General features: G+C 38.6%; 1 protein-coding gene across 9 annotated transcripts in view; it reads left to right on the top strand.

Annotated features, from left to right (window-relative positions):
* Window positions 1-25,547, top strand: part of INPP4B (inositol polyphosphate-4-phosphatase type II B) — a 294,594-nt gene that overhangs the window by 133,244 nt on the left and 135,803 nt on the right. For all 9 annotated transcript variants that reach the window (XM_066317988.1, XM_066317992.1, XM_066317991.1 and 6 more), the window contains 2 exons: window positions 208-326; window positions 2,197-2,313. In XM_066317988.1, the coding sequence (XP_066174085.1) occupies window positions 208-326; window positions 2,197-2,313 (236 nt within the window). The remainder of the gene's footprint in view (window positions 1-207; window positions 327-2,196; window positions 2,314-25,547) is intronic.

The following is a 25,547-nucleotide window of genomic DNA, read 5'->3' as shown; positions in this document are numbered from 1 at the left end:
TTAGTGGAAACGGGATCTCAGCTCGGTTCTGCGGCATGTGACTTCCTATTTCTGTAGTTACTTCCAAGGGACTTCCTCTGTTAAATCAACTTGTCTCCGGAGATTTAATCTGGAGCCAAAGCATGGTCTGCTTTGTCCTGTGCCTGTGACAGCGCTTTCCTGGAGTTTGCTTTTGAGTATTTTATTTTTATTTTGCACTGTCTCCAGCATGCAAGGATCTAGTGGCTGCTACCCGTGATCGGAAGCTGAATACGTTTATCCAAGTCTCAGTGGTGCATCCAGCAGAGCACATTTTGACGCGGTATTCAAGCACTGAAATCGTGGAGGTGAGAGTCTTTCTTATTCAATTAACATGTTGATTAATTGATTGCTCATTTCTTCCTTAGAAAGTGAGTTGGGGATAAAACAAGTTAGTGCACAGTCTTAGGTAAGACAAGCACGCTCTGGCAGTTAGTAAGGCATACCTAAGTGTGCTGTAGTTCTTGGCATTTAACCAGGATAAACAGAAATTAACTTGGCTTTTCATGAAAGCTCTGTTGTTCCAATTAGAAGCATGGAAAATATACCAATTCTCCAGACATAAGCTTAGAATGAAGCAGGGAATAGTTGCTCTCTTGAAAGGACAAGGCAATGCAAAATAAAACTGAATTGAGAGTATAGCGAGTTTGGAAAGTACTTTTAAATTGCAGAAAAACATAGGTGTATTATGTGGTCTGTTTTCCTATTTGTTTTTTATTCTGTTTTTTTCCATTAGAGTCAATGCTTTTGCAACTTGAAAAATATTACCCCTACATCTATAATTTTGGAAAAGAATCTGTGTACGTAATGTCTATGACCTAATATAAAATAATTAGTGACTTGCATCATACATTACAACAAAAGTTGTATGAGGCTGCCTCGTTATTCCTCACTTTGCCCTGTAAGCATTGGTGTCAGAAACAGAAAAAATGGTTCAGAGAAAATGAAGGGTGAGCAATGTAGGTGTAACTTGCTTAACTCACTGGAGAGATTCATTAAGAGCAGGGAAGTCTCATGGTAAACACACACATGATTCTGCCAGAGGCCTGTTTTAACTGTTAAATACAATGAGAATATTTAATGAGCTCTTTGTGTCATTACTTTCAACCAGCTACTAATTAAATTATTATGGTTTCAGCCCTCAACTATCCTGAAACTGCTTAATTCAAATATCTTGTATCTGATCAGGATGTTTCATTGCAGACTGTCTGGAATGATGTCATCCAGAAGATGAATAGATAACTATATATATAATTTTAGTAGAAGTTGATGCATTTCCTAATGCAATGTCCTAAACCTCAATAAATTCCTGAATTTGTTTTGTCAAGGTTCTTGGCTTTGTAGTCAAGCTTTGATGGAGGGGAAGGCAGAGGCATGGAAAGTTAATCCATAAGATAAATTACCTTGGTCATTCACAATCTTTTTTTTTTTTTTTTTTTTTTTTTTTTTTTTTTTTAACTTAATGAAAATTTAAGGACACATACCTCATAATCTTTGGAAATTAAGTATAATTAAATATTAAGAAATTATAAACAACATATTGTATATCTTTAGCTATGATATAATTACTTCTGTGTACAGCTTTTAGGTGTAATCATAATGTTTCAAAGCATGAGAATGTTATTTTATTGCAGTAGTGCCTAAAGAGGAGTATTTCAATCCCCTCTCCACAAATCAATAGCCTTAATGTCATACTAAGGGTCTCTGTAGCATTTCTATACTTGTTATTGTGGGTTAATGAAGATTGCTCTCTTTTGTATGTGTGTGCAAGTTAAATCTTTAGCTCATATAAATTAAGACTAAATTGCAGTGTTTTCAGAAAGTGTCGTGGGAGTAAGAAAGGATTTGGTTATTACAGGTTGTATTCCAGAGCCTGATACTGGCTGAGCTGTTCAAAACCATGCTAGGCTCTGCTTCAGAAGCACTTCATATCCTTTCCAGTCAAAAAACTTTCCAGGAAGTTGTTGTGGTTTTGTTTGGGTTTTGCTTGTTTGTTTTTAGTTTTCCTGATAAAGTTTTAAGGTTGTTTGTTTTTTTCTCCTTGATTGGGTAATAAGCCTGAGCTGTTCCCATGTCTGCTGTAGGCAGCTGACACCTTTTGAGTTTCTGTGCCTCCATGGTGACATCCCACACCTTGCACAGCTGTTGCCTTACTGAGTGTTTGCTCATGTTGCACAGGGTACAAAAGATCCACTGTTTTTGACTGGTGTGACCTTCCCACCGGAATACCCCATCTATGAGGAAACTAAAATCAAACTAACAGTCTATGATGTCAAAGATAAGTCCCAAGACACGGTAAGTGCTTTGCTTTGTTCCTTGCACGGATCTTACGGAGAAATTAGTTTGTTGCTGTGTTGTTCTTTGGCTCTCATTAGCGAACTGGGGAGATGGGTTGATGTAAAATTTGTTTTCTTGTTCTGTTGTGCCTAAAATCTGCTTTATCTGAAAGAGGAAGAGAACCATGCACTTAAGATGGGCACTTTGCTGTTGACTTTTTAACTGGTTATGTGAGTCAGCACAGGTATTCCTGGCAAGTAAAAGATTGCTCGGGTGTGCTTTTTGAGGGCAGAGAACACGTGGAAGAGACTGAGATAGCTGCACTGTGAATAATTTTTCAGAAATATGTTTCTGATAATAGTCTACTTATATGCACAAACCAGAATGACAGCTAAGCCTTTAACTTGGGAGTGAGCTAGTCATATTTTGTTTTAATCTCCTGTGTGGTGATACCTGCTGCTTTTCTGTTGCTGCTTCTGTTATTGATTTGTAGCAGTCCAAACTCTACAGTGTCACACCTAAAGGTGAATCATGTATCGTTCTGGTGTTGTACATTCTTGAATACAGAGTCAGCTTTTTATTCTTGGAAGTTACTCACTTGAGCCGGTATATGGAGGTCAGTGGGACGATCTGAGTGATTTAACTGCCAAACACGGAGCTTAAGTGCCGTTTTATGTGTTCCAGGTAATCTAAGACAGCCTTTCAGAGCTAGATGTCATCATAGGACCTATGGGAGATGTGTGTTTTTCTTCTGTGGCAGCTGGAGTCCAGCTGATAGTTTGCCCTTGGGCATCAAGAATGGCCCTTGACACCTGTATTTAATTAACTGAATTGCTCTTTCCGTATCTGTAGTTGGCACCCAGCATGATTAAAGCAAGTGCAAGCGTATGTCCTGACTGTATATGTGTTCATTATCTATAAGAAGGAAATTAAAGGCATAATTTAAAGCTTGAGGCTGTCGTTGAACTGCTTACAAAAGTAAAGTTCTGTGTTTTGAGAACTCGTCATTTTTTTTCAGGTAGAGAATTATTGATCTCTTTGTTTCAATTTTCAACCTTTGTGAACCAACAGGTTGGTTCTGTCCCCTCACTATGCTCTTTCACAGGAATGTGTGGAATATTTTAAGCACAGAATCTGGATTTCTTCTCTGTTTAAGAATAACCAGGGAAGGGACATGTACGTGCATTTAATAATGTATGTATTTTAAACTTGATAATGGATTAGACTACAGAGGCTTAAAATGGGATCTGCTGTTTATTTAAGGAGTTATCACTTGTGGACAGGTAACAGGCACTGAGTTAATGGAGTTGGACTTTGTCCTTCTCTTCCAGTTTCATTCTGACAGATGCTGGAAAATAATCTCCTATCTGTAAGTGATAGAAGTGAACTGGATTGATAGTACTGCTCCCTGTACTACTGCTTTTCTAGCTCCAGGCTTTTCTACTGCCACTTATGCAGAAGATCTACCCTAGAGAATTAATATAATTTGATAAGCTTCTTGCAAGCCTGTAAGAACTTTCTGTAACTGTTCCTTACAAGTGTAGTACTAGAGTGGAGGACTAGAGTCTCTCCTAGGGAATCCAATTGATGTAGCTTGCAAAATCATGCAAAAATACCTTTCTCTATTGCCATAGAATGCCTTTGGATGTGATACGTGCCATTGTATGTGGAACATTCTAGATCTTTTTGTAGGGGAAAATCTTAATCCCATCTCTGGTTTACATACATTTAGGATTTTTTACTTCTTGGCCATTCTAAAGCTGGATGTAGGTAAGAAAAAAATAAATAAGATGTAAGACTTAAATCAAGGTGGGCTGCAGCCTATGTGAGTGACCCCAGGCTAGCCTGGTTGCAACTACATTGGTGGCAATATTTGGACTTCTGTTTACATCCTAAAATCTCAGTGAGGATAAAACTTGACTTTCTTACCTGTAATTAATTAAAGTCATCACACTTTCTGTTAGTTTGGGTGACTTATTTTCGAGTCTGGTTGTTTATGTAGGTTCATAAAAGTCAGGTTGAAATGAGCTATAATTTGATATCATTACCAGCATAGCTGCAGCAGCCCAGACCTCCATGCTTGCTTCACAGCCCAAGAAACTGGATGAGCTCCTTTGGCAGTAAAACTGCTCCAAGTGCTGTGATGCCACAGTGCAGGCTTTCTTGTTCCTCAGAAAGGGCTGCCACATATTATAGCTGCCAGTTGTAGTCCCAGCATTCCTCCAGACAGGTAATCCAGTTGGGGGTGCAGGGGAATCCATGCCTGCTAGGCACACCCTGCTCTTCCAGGCTGTGCTCCAGAGAAGACATCAGCAAAAATAACTGGGCATTTATGGCAAAAATCAACCTTGGATTTGACTGTGAGATATTTTTCAGAAATTGTGCTGCAGTAATAATTCCCACAGCATCAAGGCTGTACTACTCGTGCCTCAGTTAATAAGCTCGAAGTAGCTAATATCCCTTGTCGCAAATATATACTTTAATTTTCTTATTTCTCTCGTTGCAACTATAAGAAGTGAATTCTGTGCATTAATTAAACTCAGCAGGATTTCACTGCCACAAATAGAAGACTGTAGAGAAGGCAGGGAAAGTGCAGTGAGTACATCACAGGGTAAAGCATTTTCTTGGGTTTTGTTAAACCTCTGTCTGTACAAGAGAATTAGCTCTCATTTTCAAACCTGCTGCATTTGGACTATAATAAAAAAACTAACAAAATATTTCTTGGGTTTTGCACACAGGTCATGATATTAAAATGAAAGAGGATACTCCTCACTGAGAAACAATCAGAATTTATTTTTGGTTTCCTCTTTTAAAACAATCTTGAAAATAACTTTTTGATGCTAGTATTCCTGGTACCAGAAAGCTGATAGTTACTTCACTCTTGCCTGTCATTAAACTCACATTATGTAAGAAGTGTGGTTTAATTATATTGAAATACTGTGCAGCTGGGATCACATTCACTGTGCTTGACACACTGAATGTTCCGACTGCACTTTTCACTTTTTATGTGTCTCAGCCAAGATATAATTATGATCAACATCAGACAGTGTCAAACTCTCTGTAATTGAGGCTTTTTAATTTGATGAAATGGAGTAGTTTTGTTTGTTTTGACTAGTCTTTCTAAGTGATTAGTTACAGTAAGTTTTCATGTAAATAGAAACTTGTAAGAAAGACTATGGTGTTCCCAGTTCTTTGATACACTTAGAATAAAGTAGTTGGAATTCTTATGAAATATCATCAGTGAAGCCACCCATACAGATTGGTGGGTAATGCCATATTATGAAAAATGCATAGTGACATCTGTTTTTACATCACAAAGATTTTCTTCTCATATTGACATGAGCAAATTTATGTTTTGCTGGCTTGAGCTACACTGTCTTTAGGATTTTGGAAAGCTGGGTTTTGTTGTAATGCTGGGGCTGTACCTGTTCTTTATCATTGTCTAATGAGATCAGAATTATAGGCTTGTAAACACTTCAAAAATTACCTCTGTCCCACTTTTGCACAAGCATACTGTTCTTACCTTTTACAGGCATGGAGGTTAGCCCAGGTTGGTCTAGCAAGTTTTAGAGCTGAAGTCGGGTTCATTCTCTGGGAAAATACTGCACAGCACAAGCCAGGTACCGCTGCCACATGACAGAGCCACAGGAAGCTCAAAGCTGATGGTTTTGTGTAACACTGTGAGCAATCTGGTGCCTAATGTGGGAGGCAGCAGTTGTTCTGTTTGGGATATGTGTATCCTGCAGCAAGAGTTAGGAACCTTAGTGAGTTGGGCCGCCTCTTTTTCATCCACATATGGACAAGTGCAGGGAGCAGAGGCAGGAGGAACTTTCTGAACTTCCTGTATCTTATCTTTGCATGACCCCTTCAAAGATAATCTCCTTTGGATGGGTATAACTACTGGAATTGAACATGTGATACTGAGTTACACATAGCCATTCCAATGTTATCTCCTGGGAGCAAGGAGAAACTGGATGTATAAATGGCCGTTGAAATATTACACATTTGATAGTCTGGTCTTCCTTTTTTACTTCCCAAATTCCATCTTAATCACTGAGAATGAAATCAGATTAATTTGATAATTTTAGAAATAGTGAGGCTAGAAGTTTTGTTTTGGATATGAGAAAATATGCTGTAAAGTGGCAATTTTAGATTACTTAGGCTTTAAATTCCATGTCTTTTAACTCTTGGGGTTTGAATCTTCTATTAAGCCTGTTCACTAGGAATGAAATTTTGCAAAAAGTTTTGCCTTGTGTTTTTCTTGATTTTGCAAGTGTCCCTGTTAAAACTGCATCCCGCTGAGGCAAGTGGAAAATGAAGACTGTCCATCATGACAGAGGCATTTTGAGTTAAGCTGTGAAGCAAATTGAAGTGACAGCATTCCGTGTTCCCTCATGGGCATTGATCCCTGTCACACCAGCACCATCATGCAGTTTGGTCTTTGGTGCTTTGCCATCTCTGCTGAGGGAACATTAGGACCACTGCAGAGCAGTGTGTGAAATGCATTAGCAGAGATAAATGTGGACTCTTGTACCTTGCCTTCCTGCTCTCTGCCTGCTCCAGAGTGCACTCAGTCCCTCACTCCTGTGAATGCTAAAAATACCAAAGCAGTTTCTCTACAAAAACTGAAGCAAAGTGCTATACTTTGTTTAAAGAAAAAAGCCACTTAAGTCTTCCCTGTCTCAGTTCTGTTCACTGCTGTAGAAATTGCAGAGAAATATTGCCTTAAATTAGAAATTCTTATTATCTCTCTCTCTCCTTAAAAGAGCAGTACTGTAGACTACTACAGCCCTACCCACAGAAATACATGCACTAAAGCTTTAGATTTTCATGTTTCTCTTCAAAGTCATCTATTTCTTTCATAAATATATACTCGATGATAGACTTAGCTTTCCTTTTGCATCAAGATGGATGTTCTTAATAAACATCACTATTAGGAGGAGGAGAGGAATGTTTTTTGATTCTTCGAGGAATCTGTTGAATCCACCTGAAGTGTTATTGTCAGTCTTTCTCGGTATTTTTTAAAAGTCTTGGATACAAAAAGGGAAATTCAAACTACTGACGTTCCTTGGGGTTTATATTGATATAAATCCTTTCTTTGAAGTGGCTGAGGGTACAAAGATGTTTCATATATCTTAGTCTATCTGTAAGAGAATTGAGGATAAGTGTTAAGACTGGTAAAGTTACAGGTATAGACTTCAAGTCCATTTGTAGCCCTACTGCTCTTTGCATCTCACCCTTGAAAATTCAGTGGGAGGATTCGGCTTTGCAAAAATCTTTCTCCCTTTGAAAATATCTGCTACTTTTTCTTCTACCCTTTTATTACCTTTATTTCTTTTGTTACTGAGGCAAGCTCCTCCCTATTGCTGTATCATCAGGGAAAATTGTAACCTACTGTTTGTTAATTTTCCATTTTCTTTTCCCTTTCTATCTACTCTGCCGATCAAATGCTACTGCTGCCTCACATCAGGTAAAGGTTTGTTCTAAAAGCTGACATTTGGGAAAAGATTTGTAAAAGTACCTAGCAATGAGACCAATTGTATTCTCTGAAAGTTTAAAAGGTTGCCTTGAAAATTGCTTAGGAAGGAAGGAACAAATTAGTAAATTATAACATTTTCCTGTAACTTTTATTTTAATCAGCTAGGGATTTCAGTAACATAGGCATGACTGTTGCAGTCTCTGTAGCACTGCCTAAAAAGCTTGCAAATATGTCACTCTTGTATATCCACTAGACCAGCACAGAGCACATCAGAACAGTCAAACAAAATCAAAGGTGGCTTTTGCACTGCTCTGTCGTTTCCAATGATGGCTTTTAGCGTTCAAGGGGCATGTGCCTTGCATGGAAGGCTGGAATGTTTCCCTCTGAAATACGCACGCTGCAGTGAATAGAGGAAACAGAGCACAGCACAGTGTTTCTGTAGTCAGTGTGGAGCAACCTGGCAGTGAAAACATGACCTCAAGGTATAGAATACACTTCTCTCCTTTCAGAGGGTTGGTCTGCTTTCCTCTCCCGGTGCCTTTGATGCTGATACCCCCTGGACAAGGCACTGGAGGAGCTGCTCCTCAGGAGGGATGGCTGATGCTGCCAGCAGGGAGGGTATGGCAGCCCTCCTGGGGAGGGCTGAAGTGGGTGAAGGATTTCCTTGAGCTAAATGCAGCAACATGGAAATGGTCGACTCATTCTGAGGATAAGGTTTGTTCATTGTCATTGGTAGTTTTGTGTTTATATTGTCAGGTGAATGATCAGTTCTTCCAGCTCAGGTGTGTGGGTACTCAGACAGCAGCTGGTCTTGCTATTAAAGTCTGGGCCAAAGGAGGCATTAAGTACCTTTTCCTCATCCTTTGTCTCTGTATGCCTCTGCATCCATTAAAGACGAGGTTCTCTTTAGCCCTCCTTTTGTAGCTAATGTATTTATAGAAACATTTGTTACTGTCTTTTATGGCAGAGGCCAAATGAAGTTCCAGATGGCCTTTGGTCTTTCTAATTTTCTTCCTGCATAAGCTAATGGGATCTTTGTAGTCCTCTGCATTGCTTTCCCTTTCTTCCAAGGGAAAAGCTCTCTTTTTTTCTCCCTGAGTTTCAGCCATGGCTCTTTGCTCATCCAGGCCAGTCTTCTTCCACCAGCAGGTCTTTTGGCATGGGGGGATGGACTGCTCCAGTTTAGGATTTCATGATGAATGTCCGTTCTCCCTGGACCCCTTTGCTCCAGGGACTGCCAAGGGACTGGTTAACCACATTCCTAAACAGGCCAAACCTTGCCCTCTGAAAGTCCAAGCTGGCTGTTCTGCTGACTTCCTTTCCTTCTCTGAGACTTGAAAATGTATCATTTTGTGATCACTGTGCCCAAGGCAGCCCCCGGCCAACACATCACCCACCAGTCCTCCTCTGTTCACAAAGAACAGGTCCAGTGAGGTGCCCTCCCTGGTTGGCTCACTCACCACCTGTGTCAGGATTTTTCTTCCTCTTTCCCACATTCCAGGAATTTCCTGGACCCTTTCTTCTCTGCTGGGTTGGATTTCCAGAGATACCTGATAAGTTGGAGTCCCACCATGAGAATGAGCACTACTGATAGTGCAACTTCTCCCAACATTTTGTCCACCTCTTCATCCTGCTTGGGTGATGTCTGTCTTGTTGCCCTTCCCCCTGATCCTCTCCTGTAAACACTTAGCCCTGTAGTCACCATCATTAAGCTCTAGACAATCAGAACCCTCCCTAATACACAGGGCCACCCCACCACCTCTCCTTCCTTCCTTATTCCTTCTGAAGAGTTTGTAGACATTGATAAATATTTGTAGAGATTGATATACAGAGTGAAGTATCCAAAAAGGATTGAAAATATGAAAAGAAAGGTGTATGGAGCAATGGTAAGTCTGCTCTTGCTTTTGTCTTACGAAAGCAGGCACTCGGAGGTTGGGAACAGATTTTTTTCTTTTGAGGTTTTGGGGTGTGTGCTCTGTGAAACTGAGAACAGCAAATTCCATCTGTTAGAACAGATTTTTCTTCCTCTACCATGTGCCTCACAAAAGTGTCTTTTACAGTTACGGCCATGCTTGTACCAGTAAATGTTTACATTTGAAGCTTTGTACTTAAAAGCAAAAGCTGAGCAAGTAATTCTATTTAAAAATTGCATTAGAAACATATGCATTGGATGTAATGTGAGACTTTATCTTCTTGAGCAAATTTTTGCTCGAAGAGCATAGTAACTTGCTCTCAGAGTAAACTAGTTAAATGTTTTGTATTATGCTGTATTTTAAATATTTGATGAATAAACATGAAAGGCTTGTGTAATCATTTAGTATTTCCAATGCTGTTAGAAATGTATGTATCATTGAATTTTACAGTAATCAAAGCCTCTTTATATAATCATTATGCAGTATTTTACAGAAACAAATTCCCGTGTGGCTGAAATTCTCCATGCTTGGCTATCTTCATGCCAGAAACAAGGATTTTGTTTTGATCTGTTCTTTGTTTTGTCCTGTTCACCATGGATTGTGTGATCACAAAGGGAGGACAAAAATCCCTGCCTTCTAGCACACATTTCCTTTAAGGGATCTATTTGCAGCTTGCGTAGTGAGGCCAGAAAGCCATGAGAACAAAGGACAAATGCAGTCTGCAGGGTGGTCAACATTTAGTGCTCATGGTCCTCTCACAATCTCAGCAGCATAAATGTGAATGAACACTATTAACAGCAACAATTGTGGACCCAAGGTTTCAGTGTACAAAGCACTTAGTGCGTTGAACATCAGCTGCTTTGTAGTGTTCTGGCACTTCGTGGTATCTGAGATGTCCTTTCACTGAGGAGTGAACTGACTTCCCTTGCCTTGAAGTTATTACATTTTGGTGAGATCATGGATTATAACCAAGGACTCACTGATACAGGGATATTACTTACATTTCTATTTAGACTTTTTGGTGGGTTTTTCCCCCCCCTCTATTTTGCAGTGATGAGAATTTAGTGCATTTTGTTCCCCTTCCCCTCTGCCCTCTCTTCATTCCCCCCCACTGTCGAGTTCTTCTCATTACAATCATGGTATTTTTAAAGCAAGAATAGTTGAAGACTTTTATAGTACCATGCAGCTGTTGATGTTTGTTCTTGCAGTCTTATCATCCTTAAATCCATTGCCGTATACACAGTCTCACTAATGTCAAATGAAAAAGCTGGAAGTCACTGCTATCCAAACCACTTTAATAATTTTTTTTTCTTCTTCTGCTTAAGTTCAGAGTAGGTAACAGTATGACTTTATTTCACTGCATTTTTCTACCCCAGCTTTCCCTGCAGGCTTCAGCATATTTCAGTAAGGCACAGCATTTAAGGCATTACCAGTGTAATGGCTCATAGAGCTATCAAGGTAACTCAGAGCAGAAAACAAAGATGACAATTAGCAAAGACTGTTCTATCAGCTTTGACTGTAAAACACCTGAGCCACCTTCAAGAGAAATTCCGAGGGCTCTCACTGGAGAGGAGATAGACAAATGTGTTTTCTTTGCAAGTTGAAAAGCAGACATGTTGTCATGTTCCTGACATGTCAGGAACAGTAAAGGAGTAGAACATTTGCACCGTTTCTAGCATATGTATTCTTGTGAGATAAAAGGGAGGGTTTGAGTGTGTGTGTGTTGCATTAGTCTGACTTGATATCTGGCTTGACAGCCCTTTCTGGTGGAAGCTGAAGTCTTCTAACTTTGTGTGTATCACTGTTACATATAGTTGTCTACATTGTTCAGGTTTTTGGTTGTAAGGTATGACTGTGGGTATTTGTTGCTCTATGTTTAGTGAAAGAACGTCACTGGATCTCTGTGGAGAAGGCGTCTGGGTTTATTAGCACAAAACTGTGCAGGTGTAACTGTCTTAGAAGTTTGTCTCTACTATTTCCACCAAAATCTGGCAGTAGCAGGTGGGGCAGCTTTGCATCACAGCTCTTCAGTATTGTTTTCTCTGCTTTGCTCTTCAGCAGTTTTACTGGGCCTATTAGACGTGCATTGAGAGTTACAAGCTAATTCCTTTCATTGCAGCAGTATCTACACTTGACCAGTTGTACGCTGATATGTTTTGCCTTAAAATGCAGATCCGTAAGTTTGTGTTGGGAAAAAATCATTTCTCTGTTGAGAACCCTTCAGACAGGGTTGTTTGCTTCTGAACAGCAAATCTGTGTCATGAGGGACAAATGTGATTTTTTTTTTCCTGTAGAAGGCAGCAGTTAGTGTGTTTCTGAGATGCTTGGAAGGCTTGGATTTTGACACACAGCTGCCTCAGTGAAGTCAAACACGGAGGTCCTTGATTTGTTATAGCTGTAGATTCTCACTGCCTCTGTTCCTGGGGAATAACTTGGCAGCTTTCCAAAAAGAAGTAATTGCAAGGCTCTTGCTAAAGAAATTATCTCTGAATGTGGAAGCTCTGGACAGTTACTACCCAATTATTGCTAGCCTGTTCTGAAATAACATCACCCCTGTGAGACAAGGAAGTTTCTGAATAATTAACTGGGTCCAAATGGCTTTCAGGCTTGGGTATGACAGAAGACTGTCCTTGCAGTATAAATTAAAATATAGGCACATATACCCAGTTTCTTTGAGAGCCTTCCTGAGAGACTTTTTTCTCTATACACACAATGTTCTTTGGGAGTCATGTCCAAAAATTTCATTGTCCATTAAGACAACCTTTACATTATCAGCTAGCAAACCTCTCCTGGTGAATAAATCTGTCTGGACTTAGATTTAGCCCTTTACAGAGTATTTGATAGTAGGGCAGGAGTGTATTCCTTTTCTCTGCTCCTTTCTCAATGTTCCTCAGGCAGTAGCTCACTGGCCCCCATAAACAGCTCCTGTAGGAGGGACCAGAGGGACTAAAGTTTTCATGTGTGTTTTCAGACAGATGAAAGCTCATAAGCAGCACTACATTCAGTATGAAGACAAAAAGCCTGTTTACTTCAGTGGCATTGAACTCCCCGGGAACAGGGTACTGACATTCTTAAGTTCTGAAATATTGTTCCTCAAAATCCATGAGCTATGTGTTGAAGGAGTTAAAGAGACAGTAACAGGAAGTGGTGTTATGTGGTTTGAAGAAGCAAAGCATTATTTGCCCTGGTTTTGGTTTGTTTCCCCCCTTATTCTGTTCATTTTTTCCCAGATTTGCAGTTTGGTTTCCCTGCTAGGTGTGCAGCCTGTTTTGTATGCTTGGGATGACTATACTGTTTATTTAATGTTTCTGAAACTTTGACTTTGATGAAGCTGCCCCTAGAGTTACCTGATCTTTTTTTTTTTTTTTTTTTTTTTTTTCCACTTTTAGTTAAGACAAATTGGATGTATCTATCCATTGAACTACTAGTGACTACAAGTCCTTTACACAGGAAAAACCTGCACATTCAGGTTATTTAGACAGAGTAATTAATTCCTCTTATGATCTGAACATCTAGCTTAAATAACATAAAATATTCTAGATTGTTCATCTCCTCTTTAAGAGAAATTGTTGGGAAATTTGTATATACTATATTTGCACCTGTGATATAATCACAGTGAATCATATGAAACTGCATAGCTCAGACATTTCTTTTGATTAGGTCATAATTATTGATGTCTATGAATTATTAAAAAGGGAATGGGCAATAAATTCTTTGCTTTTTTAGTGAGTGACTGTCATCCATAACAGTTTATTGAGATGCTGTAAGTTAACCTGCACAGCACTACACTTCACAGTCAATTAAAATAGAAGTGGTTGATTCTGACTTTGGGAGTTCAGCACTGTAGGCCCTGTCTGTTTAAAACCAAGTTTTTTGTGTCCTGGTTGCTGGGCACTTTCCATAACTGAGGTTGCACTGTCTGAAATCAGATACAATAAGTATTTTTATATAATGATGGCGACTTGTTTAATATAGGTCTGGAGACTGGGAAAAGTTCTAGATATTCAACCAATTGCATAGTTTTATTACAGATAAAAAACCAAAATTTCATTCTATAGTCTATTCTCTTTGTTCTGTAATGAAAAGCAAACATGTATTTTCAGGTGGTTTTAACATTTGGTATGACTTCTAAATAAGAGATGAAAAAAGTAAGTGCATGTGGTTTGGGAGCGTGCAGATGTTTAGCTTAACGCTTTTCCCCACCAAGTGATGGGAGCACAAGGATTTAACCTGGAATTAAGCAAAATTTATGTTGAAAATGAGCTTCTAAGGCAACCTGTGGACTGGGGAGAAGATAAGCTTTGCTGTAGCATCCTGTAGTCCTTCTCTCCTGATGCTCAGACCTGGAAGGAGAAATGTGGTGGGTGTCTGGCCAACATCCCAACACAAAGTGCAGAGTGGAAGGCAGATGGTAGGAAAAATCTTAAGATGTGATCTGGAGGATCAATCTAATAGTGCCCAGCAAAGTAGTCCCATCATTGCTCTCTTAGATGTCTCACCACACTAAAATACTTTTTTAGCTGTTCTGTTCCTTTGCTGCTGAAATTTGATTCTGGCTTGTGATGAGTGGGGGATGGGGAGCAGCTGGCCAAGTGAAATAATTAGTAGGGATATGATAGGAAAGAAGTTCTAGGGAGATTCATATGCAGAGAGAGGGAGGTTGAATTAGAAGATATGGTCAAACTTTAATTTCCATAGTGCACACCATTCTCTCTCACTTTTTTATTCAATTCGAGCTGGATTTGTTTGTCTACAAATAGAGCTGGATTTCTGAAATGGGCTTCAAGTCCTAATTCCTTTGATATTTGCCATTTGAAATAGTGATGATATATGTAAGGCATTGGAGGGAGTTACTGGAGTGATAACAATCAGTACTATGGAGCCTTAAGATGACACATCTTTGCCTTTGAGTTTGTAGTGAAAAATACAGAATTAGTAAAATATTAATATTGCAAAGACTCTAGTGTTATGTGAGGTAAATACAAAGTTCAGGTAAAATGGAGACCACAGGTTGCCCTGGAGTTATTTTGCCAATCCAAAGTTCATGTAATCACACTGTATGCCTGCAGTTCATGTGACTGTAGTGTATCCCTGCTCACTCTTGTTCTCTGGGCCTCAGGCACAGGAGGTTAAGTGAAGCTGTTATTGTCATTGGCTTCCACAGGTGCCAATACTGCAGCATTTGGTATAAAAAATTCTTTGGGATGTTGAGATGAGGAAAAAAAATCCATTTCAAATTCTATAAACATGGAACTTAGAGCATTAGTAACTTAAACAACTGCAAGTAAAGTGCAGGTTTCATTATCCTTGAAAAATGCAACCAATGTATGCTGATATTACTACCAAGTGCAATATGATGAGTTTTGCAAGTGTATTTCTCAGTATCTTAAAACATGTTCAGAGAAGATCAAATTGTCTAGTGCGTGCCTACACCAAAATAGCAATTTCAAGTACTTTATTTCATTTTATTTGTGGTTTCTCATTTATATGAGGTTATTCATGTCTTGTTCAGGATTAGCCCTGCAAAATATGAGAAAAAGCCTTCAATACTTTATTAAAGTAATTTACTTTTTCAGCAAAACATTAAAGTTGGCTTTTCCGAAGAAGGAAACATTGTCATTACCATTAAACTTATGTAATAATACTGCATTATTATTATTAGCAATTATTTTAAGCAGATAATCACTTTCTCTTCAATTAGCCTTGCTGTTACTGTAAGGCCATTCACCTCTAATAACACCTCACCTTCCTGAAGAATACAGTGGTTAATGGGGGCATTTGGTTTGGCTCATATTTCTAAAATGCTTTCCTTTTCTTGCCTTCCATGAAATTTAAACTGTTTTCTAAGATGATATTGGACAAAGCAGCCTTTGAATGTTTGGAATAAAATTCCAAGAACGTTCACCTGGGATGTTTGATTTCTTTTGAATTAGGTTTTGTTTGGTTTGATTGGGGGATGCTTTTAGGGGAAAAACGACAGTTTCTAGTCTATCATCCTTACCCTGATGGTGCTTTAAGCTTGATAAGTCTAGCTGGCTGGATGAGTCAAAATTTCCACGTGGCATAATTGCTGGAGCTTGAGCTGGCAGGGAGTCTGCGGGCGGGGTGCTGCCTGCAGCCTGGAATATAGGTTAGTATCTCAGCAACCACAGCATTTACAGCGAGACAGGGTTGAAATTCTGAAAGGTGCATGTATTTACATGAAGGTTTCTGCATTCATTTTTGGAAGGCAGCTGAAGGTGTTTCTTTTTTACTCTCTTACTCCTTCTCCTGGTTTTCAGATCAGTAAGAAGATCACACGTAGGTGGGTTATTTTCTAAGCTAGGTGGAAAGATTGGAGTTTGTACCCCAGAGCAGTGTGTGCTGTTTAGTGCTCTGACTTTTTTCTGTGTGCTGTTTCTAGAGTCAATATTAACAAAGTCCTGCGGAAGGTGAAAACAGTCTGCTCTGAAATCGTGAATAGCGTTGAAGGTCTGCTACATATTAATAGAGCAGTTCCTATTTATGCAGGAGGAATTTTATGCCTGTATTTGCAGTCGTGCAGTCTTAGAAAAGGTGCTACTTTTTGAGGTATAGTTTCTTCAGGATGTTTAAAGGAAAAAGCTGGAATGTAGGCTACACTATCAGGTATCTTTATATGCTTTTTTGTTTTGTTTTTTTCTCTTTCTAAATCTAAATAGTCCTTGTTGCTGCTGGTCAAGTTTGCTGTCTCTTCTTAACCTTTCAACTTTTAGAGAAGTTGAAATAGGGCTTGTATTGTTGCATTTGGTTAGTTTCAGATCCAGAGCTGGGAATGTATGAGTTCTGTTAACCAATCCTTTTCTCTAATGTCTGTGTCTGAAGTGGAGATGATGTGTAACTGCAGTATTTCTCTGGTGGTATCACTTCAAGCAGAGTTTGTAACATGTACTGAGCACTCCTCCTTGCTTCTGAGGGTTCTGTCAAAATGTTACTGTTCACAGTTTTTTGATACTTAATAGCAACTCACAGAAATTTATTTCTTGAAAAAAGTAATTGTGCAGATAAGGATAGTGAGGTCCCTGTTAATCTGAAAAAATCTAAATGTGTAACCCCTATTTTCAAAATAAAGGCAATGTTGTGCCAGGGAAATAGAGCCTCTTGTCCTGTGGGATATAATTTCTATATGGAAAGAGAGAGAGAGACTTAAAATTAAATGAAATATACTCATCGTAGGAGTCAACAACACTCTAAGACCCACAACACTATATTCTTCTGGAAGGCAAGAGCTGAAGTCATACCTTACTGCAGGTACTGGGAGGCTTTAGACAGGCAGGTTTGAATCAAGGACAGGGCTGCAGCACAAGGATCCAGACCTCCATTTCTCCAGGACTAAACCCTCACTGTGAACAAGGACCTGTTGAAATAAAATGCCACAAGAATGAGCGATGACATTGTGTTTAACTGAATTCTCCTGGAAGTTTTACAGATAATATCAATTGCAGAAGTTTTTATGGCTGCAAACGATGTTTGCGGTGTGTTAGTACAAGTTGCATTTCCTTTCCAGGAGCTGTTAGTGTTTTTACAATGTTTGCATTGAACATTGGATGTAATTTAACTCTAAAAATTTCTTTCTGATGAAAATTTTCTTTGCACTAAACGTACATGAAAATTTACCTACTTAAATCTCCAGAACTTATATTTGAATCCAATATTTTAACAATTAAGGGGATTCTTATTCAGTCTGTCCTTTGTAACTGAAAGGAAATTTGTTGAAAGGAGCAAAGAGAAAGAGGAAGAGTGGATGCTTCCCTGATCTTCATGGAAATTGTGAAATTTGCTATGAGCTTTTGATGTTGCTCATGGTGCTTGCTGTTGGAGATCCCAACTGAAATCTTTCAGTTCCAGAAACTTGGAGAGTCAGTTCAATAGTGAATCAAACATGTTTTGCTGAGGCCACCCCAGCACCCTCTGGTGTTTCACTGGGGCAAGGAGCATGACCAGAGGCTGCTGGTGCAGAAGTAGCAGCTCTGAAGGCTTGACAAAGGAGCCAAAAACTTCACCAAAGTTTTTAGTCAGCTTTATTTGCTCTGCTGAAAAACTTAGAGATTTCTGGAAAGTGCCTTAAGAAATAAGTTTTCTTTCAATGGTTTTATTATTTGTGGCATTCTCTGTTCCATGGTCCTACCTTGTTTGTTTGTCTTTTAAAGCACAGCACATCAGACCCTTGAACAAGAAAACTTTTTGACACAAATTTCACTGAATTTTTTTCATTCAGTTGGCTGCTGCAAAGATAGTTGGTTCTTATATAATTTTCATTCACCTTTAGAATTAGATTTATGTTATTTGTGATAGGCCCTGTTGCATGTCACTATTTGTTACTTTTTACATTTTAGCATAGATCTACCACAGCAGAGAAAAAAAAAAAAAAGGCAGTTTATACTGTATGACAAAGTTATTCCCTTAACAGACAGAGAATGCAAGTAACCTACTTAGACTCTAAATGTTACTACTTCCATGCTCTTGTAGTCTTTTGGGAAATCATAGTTTATACACTGAGCTGGAAAAAACCTGAAAGGTCTGGAATGGTACTGGATTGTCTAAGGTGTTTTTTAAGTATGAAACATGAGTTTCTAATGGTTTTTTTCTTTTTTTTTCTTCATGTTAGAACTTCTGCTCTAGCTGGCGAGTATGTTAAGGCTTATAGGTTGATTTTATAAAAGTATTCAGACTGGAGATACTTATACACCTGGAGATGTCAGTGGGCTGCTCCATGGATTTGAATCAAGTTAGACATCCAGTTTCCCATTTTTTAGCTATTTGAGGTACTTTTTTTTAGCCCCATGTACCACCTCAGGCACTTTCAGAACTGCTTGAAGAAATCTGCCAGCACCTTTTTCAGACTCTATGTACATTTGGGTTTTTTTTATTGTTCATTTTAAGTAATTTGGGAGAATAGGCTAAGAAGAAGGAATGAGGAAAGTTGTGTGGGGGCTAAAATACTTCAGTATTGTTGTGCTAATTACATACATCCATATGAGCACAGGATCAGTAATTGCAGGGCAATGCTCATGCTCCTTTTTGCACCTTAGGATAAAATAAGAATTTGGGGTTCTTTGAACCTATCCCACTGAATACTGGATGTACACAGGCTATAGCTGAATGTCTTTGCTCTGGTCCAGAGTAGTAGTCCTAGTCCCAGGGCAATGTATAGTATAGTAGCAGTCAGGGAGTGCTCAAAAGAATTCAAGAGGAATACAGACCGAAGGGAATCTACAATTTTTCAGTTACATTCAAAGATATGGTCTTTTAGAGGATAGTATTCAGTTAAATTAGAAATTATTCTTTTTCTGAAAGAGGATTACGCTGAGTCACAAGGGCATCTATTGTGTAAATGATTTTGGTATGAGGGTTGGGGTTGGGCAGACAATGTGGCTCTGTGGTAACCTTGGAGCATCTTTCCAGAGGTGCCTAAAGAGAGATGGAGAGGCACTTTTTACAAGGGCATGGAATGATAGGACAAGGAAGAAAGGCTTCACACTGCAAGAGAGCACTGTTTAGATTAGATATTAGGAATAAATTCTTCCTTGTGAAGGTGGTGAGATACTGAAATAGGTTGCCTAGAGAAGTTGTGGATGCCTCATCTCTGGAAGTGTTCAAGGCCAGGTTGGATGGGGCTTGCACAACCTGGACTTGTGGGAAGTGTCCCTGCCCATGGCAGGGAGGGTTGGAATGAGATATTTTTCAGGTGCCTTTCAACTCAAACCGCTTTATGATTCTATGAAGTATAAGTGAGAACATAAACTGGAAGGCCCACAGCCCTTCTCCAACTTCTAAAAGCTCTAGTTTTTAAGTCTGAGGAACACTACTTTATATATCTCCTTTTCCTTTGATGCTAATGTGCTGTCATGTTTATTTAGATAGTCATACCTCCTTTTAACTGTTGTGTTCTGATGCTAAAAAAAATTTCAGCTATTTCAGTTTTTTAACCTAAATTTCATTCTCCATTCTTACCAGCATCCTTAATCCTGTTTCTTGGATGTGAATGGCAAGTGTTCACAGTATTGCTGATAAAACAGGAAATAGCTTTCCTGTTGTATCTGAAAAGCACAATTGTATTTTTTCCCAAAGTTGTTGATTCCTGATACTAAGCCTGCTTATTCCTGATATGCTTAATTCTTTCTGCCACTGTGTTTTCTGAACGAACATGCTGCCAGCACATAGAGGAAGTGCTGGTTGTTACTACTGAATGCATTGCCTTGTACTTAATACGTTTATATTTCTGTTACTCATATCTTCCATGTGTAATTCCTTCTGTAGCCCATTGCGGTTTTACTTGTTACAGATTCTGCTTTTCAAATTTCATTATAAAGCTTCTACAACTTTTGCTGTAGCATTCAGTGAAAGCCTGAAATAAAATTATCCTTGCCATTGAATCTCAAGGAAATCTCCTTACTGTTTCAGCTCTACATTTCCTGATTAGCCAGCCTGTTAATCTCTCTTAATTCCTTTCCATCTCAGTAATAATTTTTGAAAAGGTGCTATATCAAATGCTTTGTTGAAGTTCAGAAGATAAGAGCTACTGCATTTCCTTTGTCTAGACAAGCAGTTATCTTATTGAAGGAAAATAAATTAGTCTGCTTGATCTCCTCTTAATGAACACATGTATTTTTCTAATAAGAATATATAGTGTATGCATGTCTATGTATTGTGACAACCATCAGAAGTAGTCACCCAGTCAGTGAATGCAAAATCATGACTGAATCTTAAATTAGTGGCAATGTCTGGAATAGCTTGCAGTTTGTAGTAAGATACCAGCTGGATCATATGCTATCCCTGTCATGCTACTGACGTTGGAGATGTTGAACTATAAAGGGCAAGAAATACTCTGAACTGATGGGACTGGAGAAAAGGAAGACCAGAAGTGCATTAACAAAAGTCTGAATCGTAGCTGGTGGAGTTCTGGAGTGGTGGGTGTTTTTTATTTCTTTAGCATATTTGAGGGGCTTGATATCTGTGAGATCTTTCTGATGCATGAAGGTTTGTTTTTAATCTTAAGAGAGTTTAATCTTAATACGCACAGTTAATTCTGGGAGGGGGGTTATTTTATATTAATTGATTTATATTCCTAAATATTTTCCATATCACTCACTGTTTGGTTTTTGTTTTATGCTAGGCTAGTACTACCATGGTTTATTTGCAAAGTATTTCTGGCTGCAACTTTAAATCTATTTGGATCTCAGGCTGTTGGTGTGTTCCACACGGCAGCAGGTGAGCTGAACAAAACCAAGACATGCTGCTACATGTCACTGTGGATCTGTCTTAGCTTTTCTCCCTTCTCAGTTTTAGATTCTCTAGTCAGCTCTAGTGTTAACATTGAGCTAGAATAACACATCAGAAATAATGCAGGTTTCTTTGAAACACAGGGTTGCCTACATGGTTAAAGTCAAGTGATAGAAGTGCTCCTTCAGACAGTCTTAACTTTAAGTTGTTGTCCTGAAATAATAAGAACTATTAAGATTACATTTGGTTCATGAGCATTTTACACTCAGAAAGTACCTCAGTATCTGCAGAAAAAATTTATTTTTATGGGGGTTTAATTGCATAGTTTTCTTGTCTTTAGCAAGTAATTGTTTTTCCATGGAGAAAATACATTTTACAAGCTTTAGGTAGATGTCTGGTGTGAAGCATTTCTTATTTGCAGTTCTGGAATTCTCAAAAGATAGATTCTGCTATTGTATTTAAAGGCAAGGATGGGTCCATTTTGTTCAGAGGTGAACTCAGCTGCTTAGAAAACAGACTCTTGAATTTTCAGCACAAGTCAAGAGAATGTCTTCCCCTTTGCCTTCTAGTGAGAGAATTTTTTCCATAGAAGAAGCAGCATTAAAGTAACAAAACTCTTGAGATGGAGTTGAAAACAGAGGTCAACAATTCATTGTGTTAATTTATTTTATGATTTGACATTGAGCACTTAATCTGAACTAGATGTACTAGATATTGCAATATAATTGAATTTCGTTTCCGCCATCTCTCCTGTTTTGTTAAGCCATTTTAAGCCACGTAAATACCACCTTTTTCTATCTGTTAAAGTAAAAATTTACCATTTGGTTTAATTTCAAAGGAGTACTTTTTTCCCCCCCTGGACTATCTTTTATAGACCTAAAGCCCCTGGTTTTGTAGTGGTGTTACTTCAATGATCTGAGTTTGCTTTTAATTCACATTTATGCAGCTAGGAGCAGCCCTTAATTGTTTTAAGCTGTATCTGGTTTGCAAAAAGCATGAAGTATTTATATTCATGTTTGTAAAATATCTGTTTAACTGTGCATTTTTCATTGCACTCATTGACTCTTTCCCTGTTAAGAATAATTTGCTTTTTTTGTTCAAATAGTGCTTTCCTTAGAAAATGGCTGCCATATAGCATCTGGATCCATTTCCCCATGAGGTATCTTGGTGAAAGGGCTATTCACATTAACCATTTCACAGTTAATTAAAATGATTCTGTCATTTCATCCTTTTTGTTATGGTCCAGAAATTCTGAAGTTTCAACTTTCATTTCTTGTCTCCTTTTAAGCTTATTCCTTTCTTTTTGCTGACTTTGAAGATGATTGCCAACAGCCTTAGACACTGTTAGGTCTGAAATTACTGATGTTCCTGGAATGGAAACCATTGCAGGAATCCTGTGTTACCTTAGCAGTGAAGGGCAGTTGCAGTTTCAGTGATGGTGATATTACTGTGGTGTTTGTATTGACTTAAAGGAAGGGGGAGAGGAAAGTGAAATTAAGAGTTAAGACGCTCAATTTAATTATGGATATGCCAAAGTATTATTATAAAAGAAATCTCAAAAATAAAGATGGTAATGCGAGGAAATATGTTTTTCACTCTTTAGGTGTTTCCTGCTTCTTTTACTGGAGAATAGAAATAAAGTGTGCCGTGCAAAATTTTCTTTGACACCAATTACCATGGGAACCTGCTTTCAAATCCCAAAGTATTGAACTGGGGGTGACAAATATTGTCTTTATATTCTTTGAAAATACTTCCACTGTCCAACCAGAATGAGAAAGATTTCAAAAAGTAATGTAGAAAAAAATATTTTACTTCATCACATCCTACATCAAGACTTTTGTTTTTCAAAATAATTTTAAATTTCTCATTAAAACCCACCCCTAAGCTACTGGTCAAATAGTAAAACTAATTGCCTAGCTGTAACTAGTTTTACTGTATTCAGATGACCTGAGGTTGTAAAAGGTGGTTAAGCAACCAGGGCTCTTTGTATGATTTTATATTGGTCTATCTTCTGTCCTTAGCACCTAAACTCTTCCTCAAGAAGATGCTCACAGTTCTGAAAGGCCCCTTGAGATTTGCTAACAGTGTTTCTAAATCCTCTGAGGAGATAAATGACCTGGATGAGAAGTCCCTGAATAGCCTGGCTTTTAATGGAGCTCTGCTCAGCTGGATTGTGTGGCTAGCACACATGGCTTTTTAGGATTGTTTCAATTAGGTCTTGGACTTTGAAGAGGTATTAACATGGTGAAGTGGTTAGAAGAGATAAATGTGTTCCTTAGGGGGATACCCCCAGATGTGAAGGGAGGAAGGAAGCTGAGTAATCCTGTAGTATGTGGAATGGGAGACAAAAACCTATGGTCTTAATTTTTGCCCCAGGCTTACTATATTATCACAGGCAAGTCACAAATATTTTATTTCTGTTCTACATAGGATTTTTTTCTTTTGCAAAATTACCCCCAGTGCATGAGATTAAATACACTGGATGCATTGCAAGGAGCAGTGAGCCAGGTAACTAAGCAAGCACCACTATAGTGGCTGGGCAAAGAGGGCCTTCTGCCTCAATAAAGTGGTGGAAATACATAAGTATTTTATAGAGAAATGCCTGGGATGTTATAGAGTTAACTTTCTCTTTTAACAGAAGATAATGCAAAAAATGCCAGACTCCTTCCATCCCTGTACCCTTTTTTTTAATTTTCTACCAATATTTGGATGCAAGAAAACTCTCTTTTCTAATAAAATTCTGCCACTCTTCTTGTCACTAGTTTCATACAGAGGAATGCTGAGAAGCTCAAAACTGCTTGGAATCTTAAATACACACTCTCTGTCTGTTTTGGATGTCCCCATGTGCTGTTGCATGGTGTTTGGGGTGTCTCAAAAACTTCAGTTCTTAGCTCTCAGTTAAAGGCTACCCCAGCTTTTAGACACTGCTGATAGCTACTTTGATATTAGACATCCGCATTCTAACTAAGTAGAAAAATTAAGTTTCTTCTTTGGGCTGCCAGAGGGCTGCCAGTGGCATTAGAATTTAGTTTCATCCTGGTTCAACAACTTATTTGCACTTGGTCAGACATAATTTTTTCCCTTGTCCCCAAAACCAGTGTGCATTCCACTGCCAAGGGCACTTTGTGACTCCAGTGAGGAGTTCTGAAGCACCATTGTTCATGCCCCTTTTGAAAATATCACTCATGGAGAGGAATGGTTTTAGTTCTCTGCAGGTCCTCATAAGGAATTTGTTGTATCTCTGCCTTCCCCCACATCCAAAGACCTCCAAAGTTACTAATTTTGCCCATTACTCCTTTGTGTGCAGAGCTCTGACCAGAAATCAGCAAGAGTGCCATGATTTAAAACAGTTTCTCAACAGCTAAACCAAGTAACAAAACTTTAATGCATTTTTTTTTCTTCTTTTTCTTTCTCAAAGCTATATAAGTACACAGCAAGAAAGGTACTAGAAACAGATTTTTCTTTTAATGTGTTTCTAACTAGAGTTCATCTGTACCTGAAATGCATTGGGATCCAAAGCTTTGCCATAGTTTCTTGGTTTATTAACCCTTTTTTGCAGGAGCAGGTACACTGGGATGGGAGCTCCATGGAATGTTACTGTGAGTGATGAACAGGAACATGATTTGAGCTGGCATTTCATTTAGTTACCTAACTGAGCTGCTTTTAATTTCCATGTTATTGTGTGTAACCTTCGCTGAAATATTTTGTGTTGTCCTATTTTGCTGCTAGTCAGCCTCTGGGGGGCTTCACCTTGATTACTTACTGCAGCTTGTTTCCACTTATTTTGAGTGTGGTGAAGTTGCTTATTTTAATATGCCAACATATGCAAACAAGTAGAGATATTTTTTTTTTTTGAGATGTGGGTGTCAGGCTCTCCTGATCTACTATACAGGAATTACTGAAATTTGCAGGGGCACTGAGCTATTTGTGAATAATTTTCTTTCATGCATGGAGAGAACTGATCTAATTCTCTGTAAGTAAAGAGCAGGAAGGTCAGGACTAGATTACAGAACAATTACTAAGTGCAGTATGGGGTGTGTCTGTGCCTCTTCATGGGAAGTGACATATATTAAGTACAAAAAGTATTTGCACAGGAAAGAATTTCTGTGGAATCCTATTATAAATGTTGGTATATAACAGCCAGGAATATGCTTGCCAATGTTGTCAGTGAATATTAAAAGAAAGTCAAAAGACATATATGTGAACTTTGATAATTTTGAATTTGAAACTTTGCAGATGGAGTTTGTAAAGGCCTAAATATAAAAAGGCTGCGAATGTGGATGTTTGGAAAAGCAGAGATGACTTTCCTTTGTGACATGAACTTGGTGACCAATGAACTGTCTGCTCTAAGACAAGCACAGAGCCTAGTTTGTTTTCTGGTTACTAAAAAAGAAAAAGATATATGCAGAAGAGAGTGAAGCCCTTTTCTGGGTTCGGTGTAACCATGCTGACTCCTAGTGTCTTGAGCAAGTGAATGTGCTGTGCTGGCCCCGTGCCACAGGGCAGCCTTTATCTGTGCCCTGCAGGCATCAGGAATTATTTTGCCAGATGATTCATGGGTTGCCAACAGAACAGGATTTATAAAGGATGTATTGGAACTGTTTGTTATCAGCATAGGA

This window comes from Sylvia atricapilla, chromosome 4 (assembly GCF_009819655.1).
Source record: "Sylvia atricapilla isolate bSylAtr1 chromosome 4, bSylAtr1.pri, whole genome shotgun sequence".
NCBI lineage: Eukaryota > Metazoa > Chordata > Aves > Passeriformes > Sylviidae > Sylvia > Sylvia atricapilla.
Note: the sequence above shows the minus strand (reverse complement) of the source record. Positions and strands in the feature narration are given on the sequence as shown.